General features: G+C 35.4%; 1 protein-coding gene across 1 annotated transcript in view; it reads left to right on the top strand.

Moving 5' to 3' along the window:
- The first annotated feature begins 6834 nt into the window (after nucleotides 1–6834).
- MUC19 (mucin 19, oligomeric) overlaps nucleotides 6835–13007 on the top strand; it is a 129800-nt gene continuing 123627 nt past the window's right edge. Inside the window, 9 exon segments of the mRNA XM_087441908.1 lie at nucleotides 6835–6880; nucleotides 8202–8222; nucleotides 8627–8788; nucleotides 9960–10079; nucleotides 11651–11833; nucleotides 11978–12112; nucleotides 12230–12412; nucleotides 12556–12690; nucleotides 12808–12990. Of these exon segments, the coding sequence (XP_087298034.1) occupies nucleotides 6835–6880; nucleotides 8202–8222; nucleotides 8627–8788; nucleotides 9960–10079; nucleotides 11651–11833; nucleotides 11978–12112; nucleotides 12230–12412; nucleotides 12556–12690; nucleotides 12808–12990 (1168 nt within the window).

Below are 13007 nucleotides of genomic sequence, written 5' to 3'. Positions count from 1 at the left end.
AGGTTTATTCTGAGCCTCCTTTTGGAACACAGAAAATATTTTCCAGGTTTATTGAGATGTAAGTGACGCATAACATTGTGTAAGTTTAAGATACACCATGTTTTGACTTGATAAACTATATATTCCAAAATGATTACCACAATACAATTAGTCAACACCTCTACCATCTCACATAATCACCATATTTTTTTTGTGGCAAAAACATTTAAGATCTACTCTCAGCAACTTTCAAGTATATAATACAATATTATTAACTATAACCACAATGCTGTACATTAGATCCCCAGAACTTACTCATCTTATAACTGGAAGTTTGTACCCTTTGGTCTACATCTCCCATTTTCCCCACCTCTCAGCCCCTGGCAACTACCATTTTACTCTTTGTTTTTATGAGTTCAATGTTTTTAGATGCCACATATGAGTATTTGTCCTATAGTATTTGTCTTTGTCTGACTTATTTCACTTAGAATAATGCCCTCAAAGTCCATCCACGTTGTCCAAAATGGCAGGATTTCTTTCTTTTTTATGGGTGGATAGTATTCCATTGTGTGTATGTGTGTGTGTGTGTATACACCACACTTTAGCCATTCACCTGTTGATTGACACTTAGGTTGTTTCCATGTATTGGCTATTGTGAATAATGCCTCAATGAACACGAGAGAGTTTAGATATCTCTTTGAAAAAGTTATTTCATTTCCTTTGCATATATACCCAGAAGTGGAATTGCTAGGTCACATGGTAGTTATATTTTTTAATTTTTTGAGGAAACTCCATATTGTTTTCCTTAATAGCTGTACCAATTTACATTCCCAACAACACTGAATATTGAAAATTGACATGTTTCATACACACTTGATTTGGGTGTTAACTACCATGACTCATTTATCTCACATGATTGTAAACTCCTGAAGGATAGGATTTTGATCTATTTTGTTGGTTCACAATGCCAAGAACAGTGGCTGCAATGGGACAGGCACTCAGTACATATTTGTTTTGAATTGATAAAATAATTTGGGATCATAGATATATGATTTTTTCTGCATACAAGAATTTTCTATATGAAAGTAACCAAATCCTTTGCAAGGTAAACTTTCTGAAATGAACCAGATATATCTTCTTACCCAAGAAGACAAGAGACTTCTGAACATCGTTTAGTCTTTCTTTTGAAGATGTCAAAATGAATGCCCTTGGGATCTACTGCTGTGTGCAAGACGGTTGGGCCCTACTGTAGAGATGGTTTCTGAGTTTCTGTGTGTGCTTTCGATTTGCTTTTCAGTCTCCTCACTTCTATTAAACATCTAAGCTCTGTATCCTGATAGGATCATTAGGTCTGCTTTTTGCACCCAGCTCCAATTGTTACTTATTGCTTTCGGTCTATTGGGATGAGAATACCATTGATCTAAGCTCATTAGCCTTGTATCTGTGGTAAGAGTGTGTGCACTATCAGTGAGACCTCAAGGGATTTTTTTCTGATGGATAAATTTCATGCGTGGGTTTCGCGACATCTCTATTTGTTACAAGAGGATTTGGAGATGACTCTTGACTGCAACCCACATTTTGGATAATTAGAATTTTCCAGGTATTTAACCTATATGGAGAATGTTATCATACATTTTTTTTCTTTAGAAACATTTATATTAAGTGTCTCCAAACCATATCTGTAAACCATTTCTTCTTAGCTTTTGGCTAAATATGTGTGTGTGTATTTGTATGTGTAACTACAAGCAATTTGGTTTTGGGAACAATTTATCAGAACACATGGGAAATCCTTTATCTTTTAGCTATCTCTGTTTGCTTATTTGACTTAATTTATACCTATACATCTGAGACAGGTTTGCTGACCATAAGTCCTGGATTTACCAAGACAGTTCCAATTTCTAAAAGTTTATCTTAGTATCTAACCATATACTTTCACTTTTTATTTGAGTAATGTAGTCAGTTTGGGTTTAGAAAATTTGTGAAGATTATGGAGCATGAATAAGCTTTAAAAAACAAACAAACCTGCAGTCCATTAAGTCCTCAAAATAAAAATGTTACTCAAAATGTTTTTTTTGAGGTTTCTTGAACATGTAATCATCATGCAACTTTGTGCAAAATTCTATTGCCGTTGTTAAGTATTTTATTTCACATAATTATTGAGTAAATTCTTTTGGAGACCAATGCTTTTATGTATTTGATAAAAATATTTTTATATCTGTAAATCTAACTAAGCTGTGTGCTTATGTAAATTATGCCATTTGTTACAAAGTACTTGCTCTTGTAAGTTTTTGACTCAGTTATGCTCATGATAGCTTGACAAGCTTGCAAATTTACATGCTATTTATTTAAACATGATGAAAATTTACCTTGATTCACAATAATAACACTTGAATCATTTGTAAGCTGTGTGTACACGAATTTTGGTATCCAGCTGTAAAATAGAAATTTGTAGCCATTTTATTCAAATTAAGTTGTTAGTTCATCCAGTACTTCTGTCACATGAAAAAATCTTTTAACTAAAGCTTCTGCATTTCACCAACAAAATAATAATGAACACTTCTAAGCACCTTTTCAGTCATCCAAGAATTATCGTTTTTTGCTGTGTTCTAATTCATGCATCTAGATTGTACTCTAAGCTGGCTGGAGGACCAGTGAAGCCTTTCTCCTTTATGGGGGTGTTCTGAAGGGGTATAAATATACCATGGTCAGTGGATAATTACCATATTTATGCCTGAGTATTATATTCAATAAGCATATCTCTGTGGTAACACTTCCCAAGGACAAGAAATGGCTGTAATCCAAAGTCACTTTCTATTGGCAAATCTGTCAGATACGCTACTAATGACAGCAATTCTCCCTTTTCTTCTTCAGTTGGTGAAATAGCTGAAAGCAGATCAAGTGAATTATTTTTTTTTTTCTGATACTGTGTATACTAAACAGCAATAGAGTGGCAATGCTTTTCTTTGGAAAGAGGGCATATCTCCCCTGGAAAAATGATTAAAACATTTAATATAAAATATTCCTTATTTTTACAAACAAACATACTCTAGTATATTTTTGTATAATCGGGGCCAGAAATTTTAGTATTTAATCAGTATTTATAGAGGTGATGACGTTTGAAATGGAAAATTGCTCTGGTTACTTAGTTTGTTAAAATTTCTGAACCTATAGGAGAAATGTGAATGTAGATTTAAGGTTTTACCTTCCTATATTTTTGTTGACAGACCATGCTTTTATTTTGTATTCTAAGATTAATTCCTTAGTGATCTATTTTAATTAAAATCGATCCTAGTCCCAATAGTTTTACTACAGATTCCTTTGGGCAATTGAATATCACTGACTATCACCCATTATTTTGTTTCCCTATCCACCAAAAAGAAAAACAAGCCATGGCAAATGAAGACTGCTTTTATAGAATTTTTCTTATATCTAACAATAGGATTTTTTGCTAATATCAATATAGATTCAATTTGATTCTAGTCTAATGTGTATAGCAATCAAAATAGCCCAAGGTTACTTTTATGTTTTTTTATAGGGCATTTTAGATCTCTGTGTCTTTCTATAACCTAAATACAATAAAACGTTAACTGGAAAATGTTTTCTTTGAGGTAAAACACAAACCGAGATTGAGCAGCAGGTCAGTTGCTTGATGAAGACAGCAAAATCACCTCATCATAACTACAGACAAGACTTATCAGGTCCTGTTATGATAGAGGAAGAGCTTCTCTAATTCCGAGTATACAAAATCTGGTTGTTAATTAGAATAAACTGACACATCTGAGTCTCTAACGTTCTCCTGGAAGGACTCATTTAAGAAATTAGAGTGAGGCAAGGGAACACTTGGAATTCTATAGTTCTTTGAAAATCCTCTGACGTTATGAGCAACTGAGTTTATTCCTATGTTTCTCGGGGAAGCTTCCAGGTCTGGGTATTATTTAGGAGGGACTTGAGGGTCTCTAAGGCTAGAGCTGCACTGGACGAATAAAAATGCCAAGCAAAGAAGCCTCAACTAACTGCTCAACCAGCCAACATAAAACTGGACGATCTCCAGAGCAATGTTATCCTCCACAATCTTCATTCCTCAATGAAACAAAGACTCACATATTTGAGAAAAGGATCCATAGGCACTGTAGGACTTAATGTTTTTTAATATTCTTTGGATTGACTGATTTCAGACAACGTAACTTTTAAAATTCCCCCTTCCATACAGCTCACCCATATTCACCTCTGGGATCTAGTAATTTTTCTCCATAGGGTGAGGGAGGAGGACCAGAATTATGTTTATTTCTCTTTTCTATTCCATTCCATGCTCTGAAGTATAAGCAAACTTTTCCAAACATTTGTGCAAAATGTATGCAAAGTATAGTATGACTTTACTCTGGAATAGGTAAATATGTTTTACCTATATTTGAGCTTTGAAGTAGATAAACATTTTATCTTTAACGTTGTATAAGCCATCTGCTTTTAAGCAAAGTGAAGACAATATACATCTTGCTTAAGACGAAAGGTTTTCTTGGCTCATTTTACCGTGTGATCTAGGGCAAGTTATTCAACCTCTTTTAAATATCAGTTTCCTCACCTACAAGTGAAGAACAATGATAGTACCTACCTCATAGGAGAGTTGTGAGGGAGTAAAGCAATGAGTCATGTAAAGAAAGGTATTGTTACACATCTAAGATGTGGGACATGCAAAGAACACACTGACCATTACTACCAGTGGCCCCGATGACGATATATTTTTGAGCAAGTTTTATATAATAAAACAAAAGGAATAAAATAGTTAATAGAAACTAATGTGGCCCACTAGCCAAGATACCAGGCTGTTCATTTCAAGAACAGAACAAATAAATTCAGAGGAGATATTGGTCTAACAAAACGAAGGATCTGATGTATCTGCAAGGCTAAACTTGGGAGAGGTGTGATGAGTAGAGTAACTAGTTATCATGAATTAAATGAAATGAAATGATTCTGCATGAGCTTGATGTGACAAGTTTGGTGATGAAAATGAAATATATTAAAGGATACTGTCTTTCCCAGTTGAATACCTATATGTGTCAGACACTGTGCTAGGTGCTTTCATCTCATTTAATTCTATCATTTAATTAATAACCATATTATGAAGTGGATATTGTTTTATCTTCATTTATTATGTAGTCTCCATTTAATAGATAAGGGAACTTTGTTTCAGAAGTATTAAATAATTTATCCAAGGAAAGGCCAAGGGCATAGCCAGGGGCAAGGATACAAATGCAGGTCGACATAGCATATGTATAGACAAAAAGAACAAAATTTTAAATAAAATGTGTTTTTCCTTCCACCTGGACAAAAATATATTCATGACAACCTAAAAGGCCACAATCCAATGCAGAATTTTCAGATCATTGGAGTTCAATGCAAGAATGGGGTGGGCTATGCCTTGCCAATGTCCCTGTCCCCCTGCTCTTTCCGTTCTTGGCTTTGCCCCACACTGAGAAAGATATCCTAGCCTCCATGTCTTAACTCCATCTACTTCTCCTGCAAACTGCCATTCCCTGGCCAACCCCCAGCCTAGGGGTTCTCACCCTTGCAATGTAGTCTAACCTTGGGGAGATGGTCTTGGGAAAGCTGTCCATGCAGGCCCTGTAGCGGGCTTGGAGCTGTAGGGTCCTGGGAGCTTTAGAGGGTCGTCTACAATGGGGGAAGGAAGATGGCCTAGCCTTTGGGTTGGCATGTCCCCTTGAGTCTCTGCCTGTATGCTTTACCGTCTGAGGAGGGCCATGACCTGAGGAAGGCCAGAGCGAGACTTGTGTGGCTTAGAATAGGAACCTCTCTTGCCTGAGTCTAAAAGAGGTATTGTCAAAGGCCATTGTGATTGCAAGTCTGGGAGTCCAGACGAGTTTGACTCAGAAGCCTATTCTTTTCCCTCTACTGAATACTACCTTATTTCTTTCTTCTTTGTCATCAAACTAAGATATTTAAATATTAAGATGCAGTTCTAAAACTACATGACAGTGAAGAAAGACAATAACACAGAGTGTAAAAGAGGAAAGGAGAGTGAGTATGTATTCAAGTAGAGTAAGTTGAGGGGATGAGGATACAAGGAGGAAAAAATATTGTCTATGGAGAAGAGTTGTATAAGTAATAGTGGTGTGAGGATTACTTAATAACATAATAATATAAATTGACTGTATCTGATTTAAGCACTTTTATTCCTCCTTAATTAAACACTTATAAGTAAATATTATAATTTCATAATGTCTTAAATGTTGGAGCCCTTTCCCTCAAACTACATAATAGACTAACTCCTATATTGACTATTCTCAAAATCACATTAATTTTTATTTCTGTATATTCGTTCTAGAAAAATATAAATATATTTGCTAGAAACATGGAAAATCGCTAAGAAGTCCAAGTGTAGTTGTTAAGGAAATATAATTAAAAACAAAATCTCTTGCCACCCCAGAAAACTTCTCCAAAAAGGTAGAAAAGAAAGAAAACAGTTTTATTATTGAATAAGCATTAAACCAGAATGTGATGCACATAGCAGGCAATCTGCTGAAGAGACTGTGAAGACAGAAAGAAATCTCACCTTTTACATAGCCAGGCAGATACATACATGTCCTCAAAATAAATGATAACTAGTCCTCAAGTAAGAGGACTTGAGAGAACCATTTGTCACACACAGTTTGTCCTAAATTTGCTTGGTAGTTAGGGTGGCCACCTGTGTTTGCTATTCTCTTTATAAGAAAAAATAAGTTTCTTGTGTCTTTATAACCATCAAAGAAGTAGGTTTACATCTGGGAGCCAGACACCAGGTGAAGTTAGGTTCCTGGGAGGTGGGGGGGCCGTCTTCCTTGATAATAACATTTCAAAGAGATGGTCACCAATCCCTTGAAGAAATATTCCTGGGTTGCTTATGTAGGTAAGGGAGGAAGAACTATCTTTCTACCCTCTAGGTCCTTCTGGCTGGTCTGAGAATTAAATTGACATGAGACAGAATAACAGGAGAAAACAAAACAAAGTTTAATAACATGTATACAAGGGAGAAACCCAAGAAAACTGAGTAACTTGCCAAAATGGCCAAAGCCACCACCTTAAATACCATCTTCAGCTAAAGACAAAAGAGGATGTTGGGGGTTGTATTTTGGCACTTCAAAGGGGAGGAAGGCAATTTACATGGAGATGGAAAAGCAAATGTTTGATAAACAAATGTTGACTGTGCCTTGCAAAGACAATGAGAAATGGAGAGGACTTGGATTAAAAAGCCCTTGTTAGGTTCCTCCCTGTCTATCACACCTAGTTTATATTAAACTATAGTTATCTTATGGTTTTAGCCCCTTCCTGGAAGAGGGCTTCTATCTTAAATTCTTTTAGGCAGTTAGGGGGAAGGTCAAAGTTTCTTCCTGAGTCTTTTGTTCTTAAAAAGTAATCAAGCCAGAGACACATAATGGGGTGGCAATTCTGATCCCCACACTTATATAGCCTGTAAAAAGATGATAAACATTTCAAAGAGGTAGAGAAAGAACTCAGAAGTTTTCTAAAGTAAATGATCTAAAAAAAAAGAGAAGGGGAGTCTCTTTTCCCTTATTTTCAACAAGGAGAATTTTCTCTGATTTTTATTAGTATTCTCTCTTACGTAGACTTCAAATTTTACTTACAAAAATCATACATTTCATTTTCTTGTCTATTCAGTGACCAAAAGGCATGTCTTTCACAACTTTACAGGAATATTTACAGCACAGTTATTAAGGCATTATTAAGTATAGATTATTTTAATTTTATCATAGAAATTTAAAAAAATATAAATTGTATGACAGAAAGCACAATATACTTCATGTGATACAGTATGTACTACCTTAACAAGAGGTCTTTGTTGATGAATGCATTTATTAAATAAATATTAATTGAATGTCCTCTATGGTTCAGGCATTGTTCTAGACAACTGGGATACCTTAGCAACTTAAACAGGCAAAAAGTCTTGAGTTAATGGGCTTAAAAATCTAGAAGAAGGAGACAATCAATAAACAATAAACATTATAAAGTAAACATGGTATATTACAAAGTGATAAAATCTACGCAATAAATTAGAGTAATATAACGATAATTGAGAGTGTTAGAATGGTGGGTGAAATTTTAAATTGTCAGAGTATGCCTCATTGAGATGACATTTAAGCTAAGACTTGAAGGAGGTGAATGCTACAATTAATTTATGAGTAAATGTTTTCATCTTTTTTTCTTTGCAGGAATACAGAAAAGAGAATCAGGTATGTCATCTTAATTTTACCAGCTATTGCTAAGCCAAAGGTGTGGATTCAACATGGCAGAATATTTTGATGGGGGGAGTTTGGACCCTGGAACTTGAGGCTTAGTAATGGAGAAGGAAGTAGACAGGGAAGTTTCTGTCCTGTCCACGAGAAGAAGAGTTTCTAGTATATAGCAACTAAATAGTCACAGCTGTATTCATCTCTCTTTCTTGAAGTCTTAGAACTATGACAAAAAGATATAGATACGATGATTAAGTCAATTAGCAGTGTCTGTTGTTCCAAGTGCTGCCAGAGTAACGGTTCTTACACAAAATAAAATCACGGCATTTCATAGTCACAATCAAATCACGTTTATTGTATTTGTAGTACTCTTTTCAAATAAAGTCTTCCGTTATTCGCATTAGGTGGCTTTTTGCTCGGTAGTTCATCCTTCGGTGACTCAGAGAGAAGAAAGAAATCTCTTGGTTCACTCCTTAACACTGGAATTAGTGCTTCAGGCGAGGCTGAAGACAGGTGGAGAGAATGTCTAGATACTAATAGTTTAGAGTCAGAAGATAGCCCTGCAGGTACTGTTAGAGGAAAATGCTTTCCCAGGAAACAAATGCTTTTTTGCACTTGGGATCATCTGTGTTTGATTTGCAGCACATGGCCTTAACAGTAATCGTGGAGAATTCAAAGGCACTAATTCCAGTGCCAATGAGAGTAATGAATTCTTTCTGTAGAGAATTTTGGCAAAGATGTTTACATTAAATTGAATATTTTCCTGGTAATTTTTATTTTCTTATGCTATCTTTCTACTTAGCATTATATTTATGACATCAATCATTTTTATGACATATAAATTAATGATTTAAAATGCTTCCTGGACCCAAATTTAGTGTGGGATCTCTCTTGGTTCTGCCTCCAACCACAATTCATTTTCTATACCAGGATTCTCTCTTTAAATTGCACGCTTGGTTTGCTGAGTAATATCATAAAGCAGGATTTCTAAACAGTTTGTGGCCTGCAATTTTGTTTCGTTTGGAAAAAAGATTAAGTTTCTTTGGGTGAGCAATGGCCTCTCTGGTTCAAAAGACTTCTCCCTGTTGGCTGATTCAAACTTCTACTTTACTGGCCTGGCCCCTGAAATCTCCATAGCGCATACCTCTACAAAAATGGGAAGAAGGAGATCCATTGAGGAAAACAGCTTCAATATTTTATATTAAAATTTAATATTTGAGTCCAGGTGGTGCTAACTGAAAAGGGAGAAACAGCTTTGGGTGTAGAAATGTGACTGAAATATATTCAAGAAGATCACAGAAGTTTCCTGTCTGTCCAGTCGTCTATTTTGGATTGGCAAACTCAGTATGACTAATAAGTTAACAGAGATATATCTGCTCTCGTTTACAATACTGAGGTGTTGGTAGCTTATGTTCTATAGAACACAGTGAAACTTACCTTAAGTGGCTCCAATGCTTCATTTTTCTTACGGAATTCAATCAAACATCGTGGTAAATTGGTTGCCATGCACACCTCCGATTACACTGTGTAGAATTATATATAGAAAGAAATATGGAGGGGAGGGGGGAAGGATACATTCAAAACTATAATGTAGGCCTAGTTCAAGCAATGTATATACATTAATTTCCTATACAATATGAATGAATGCAACTTTTCTCTGATAATGATTGTATTTTTGTATGGTAGAGTAAACCAATTCAGCAAGTGGTCTTGTCTACATTTTCTCTGGTGGTACAGAATTTGATGGCACTGTTCCAAATCAAAATGAAATTGGTAGGGGTCCATCTGGCCAGAGTGGATTTGATGTGAATGAAGTGTGTGGGTTAGCTGGCTCTGATTCTGTTGCTAGTGAAACAGGTATTCTAAGTTGTTTCTTAGTGTCGACTTTTGACAGAAAAATCAATCAATTAGCAAAGCAGGAATTTGTGGTGGCATTTTTGACCTGTACAGATTTAGTATTAAAGGGACTCATGGGAAAGATTTTTAAACTATGTTTGATTCTTAAAGTATCTATGTTATCTTCAACAGAAAACAGAAAATTTAAACATTTTAGTGAAGAGGCAAGTAGATTTAATGCTTTTATGAAAGAGCTTGGACCTGGAAGGAAAAAATCGTTTTTATCTCGTTTCTTGCTAACCCCCTGTGGACTTGGGAAAGCCTCTTAAACTCTCTTGTTCTCAAGTTTTGTCATAAGGAACAGAAAAATTTTGGTTTCATGTTTCCGTATGACTTTTGCAATGCTAACTTTTTAAGCTCTATTACTCTTATTTAAACTGATTTTCTTGAAAAAGAATGCCAGAAAAAAATAAATTTACAGAAGTGTGGATAAATAGAATTTTATATTTGGAAATTAAAGCCAGTGAAGAAGTGATTGTCAATAAAGTATAGTAAATCTAGGTATTTTTGTGTCAGAGCAATTTATCTTAAAAAATGTGGAACTTGGCGGAAACAGGAAGAATAGCTAGGAGTTTGTTGATAAATCCGTGGGCTTTGGCTTTTATGTCAGTGGCTCAGGAATTCTGATCCAGACTCCATCAAGAAAAAATACAAATCATTTACATCCTTTGTTTATTGCTCACGATAACAGTTTAATTTTCCATTTGCCTTTTGATTTTGGATTTGGTGGTGAAAAGAAGGGTGAACTTGCATTTGGTCTTGGTAATTCTAGCTCATGTGGAGTTGGTTCCAGTGGTCTGGAACAAAAAAGCTTTGGTAAAAATGAAATAGAGAACATTAGAAAATCAAGTTTTGAAGATCTAAGTATTACTATTTAGGCTTTGCACATAAAAGGGAAAAAGTCATAAGTTGTATTTAAATATTCGCTGGTGACGATATTTTTTTATTTCTATAGATAGCATTAACACAAGAAGTGGGGCTGGAATTAGTAGCAGTGTCTTTGGAAATTTGGGATTGGATTTGGGGACATCTTGTTAAAAGGGACTGTAAACCAGTGGAGCTGATTGGAGCAAATGAGCAGCAGAGGATCTGCTGGGGGTGAATCCATAGGTTTCAGATCAGATGCCCATAGCTCAGATATTCCAATTAAGACTCTTCCAAGAAAATTTAAAATTAATTAAATTAACTAATTGATTAAAAATACTTTTCTTTAACATTTAACAACAAACTAATTAACAAATGAAGGTTAATTTTTAATAACATTTTGATTTTTTCCATCAATTGGAACTGGGTCTTTTGGTTGGGAACTTGGAGCGGGGAAGAGCAATGCTACATGTGGTTTTGGAGTTTCTGGTTTGAGTTCATTTGGTGACAGTGGCATTAGTAGCAAAACAGTTGAAGGAAATTGGATGGGTGGTCTGGCAGATCTGTTTCCATTGACCTAGGTATTGCTATCTCATTTTTGTGCATAGAAATTTCTGAAACATAAAAGTTTGCAACACACTCTGTGACAATCATTTTATATTCTGCAGGTGATACCAGTTTGAGACGTGAGAATATATTTGTTGGTGATAACTTTGGAAATTTGGAATCCAATTTAGGGGCTTCTGATCAACAGGGATTTGGAATTAATGAAATTGGAGGAAATGGAATGAGTGGCAGTGGCTTTGTTGGGGCTGGATTCAAAGGCCTTGATTATGGTGACAGTAGCTCAGGTATTCCAATTAAGACTCATTCTGGAAAATTTAAAATTAATTAAGTTAACTGGTTAAAGTACTTTTTTAAAAAAACAACATTTAATAAAAAATTAGATAATTAATGAAGATTAATTTTTAATAACACTCTGATTTTTCCATCAGTTGGAACTGGGTCCTTTGGTTGGGAACTTGGAGCAGGGAAGAGTAATGCTACATTTGGGTTTGGAGCTTCTGGTTCCAGTTCATTTGGTGACAGTGGCATTAGTAGCAAAACAGTTGAAGGAAATTGGATGGGTGGTCTGGCAGATCTGTTTCCAATGACCTGGGTATTGCTGTCTGATTTTTGTGCATAGAAATTTCTGAATCATAAAATATTTGAAACACACACTGTGACAATCATTTTATATTCTGCAGGTGATACCAGTTTGAGACGTGAGAATATATTTGTTGGTGATAACTTTGGAAATTTGGAATCCAGTTTAGGGGCTTCTGATCAACAGGGATTTGGAATTAATGAAATTGGAGGAAATGGAATGAGTGGCAGTGGCTTTGTTGGGGCTGGATTCAAAAGCCTTGATTATGGTGACAGTAGCCCAGGTATTCCAATTAAGACTCATTCTGGAAAATTTAAAATTAATTAAGTTAACTGGTTAAAGTACTTTTGGAAAAAATAACATTTAATAAAAAATTAGATAATTAATGAAGATTAATTTTTAATAACACTTTGATTTTTCCATCAGTTGGAACCAGGTCTTTTGGTTGGGAACTTGGAGCAGGGAAGGGCAATGCTACATTTGGTTTTGGAGCTTCCGGTTCTAGTTCATTTGGTGACAGTGTCGTTAGTAGCGAAACAGTTGAAGGAAATTGGATGGGTGGTCTGGCAGATCTGTTTCCAATGAACTAGATATTGCTGTCTCATTTTTGTGCATAGAAATTTCTGAATCATAAAATGTTTGCAATACACTCTGTGACAATCATTTTATATTCTGCAGGTGATACCAGTTTGAGACGTGAGAATATATTTGTTGGTGATAACTTTGGAAATTTGGAATCCAGTTTAGGGGCTTCTGATCAACAGGGATTTGGAATTAATGAAATTGGAGGAAATGGAATGAGTGGCAGTGGCTTTGTTGGGGCTGGATTCAAAAGCCTTGATTATGGTGACAGTAGCCCAGGTATTCCAATTAAGACT

Source organism: Ceratotherium simum, chromosome 17 (assembly GCF_057802395.1).
Source record: "Ceratotherium simum simum isolate JZ-2026a chromosome 17, ASM5780239v1, whole genome shotgun sequence".
Lineage (NCBI taxonomy): Eukaryota > Metazoa > Chordata > Mammalia > Perissodactyla > Rhinocerotidae > Ceratotherium > Ceratotherium simum.
The sequence above is the reverse complement of the archived record's forward strand: the minus strand, read 5'-3'. Positions and strand labels throughout refer to the sequence as shown.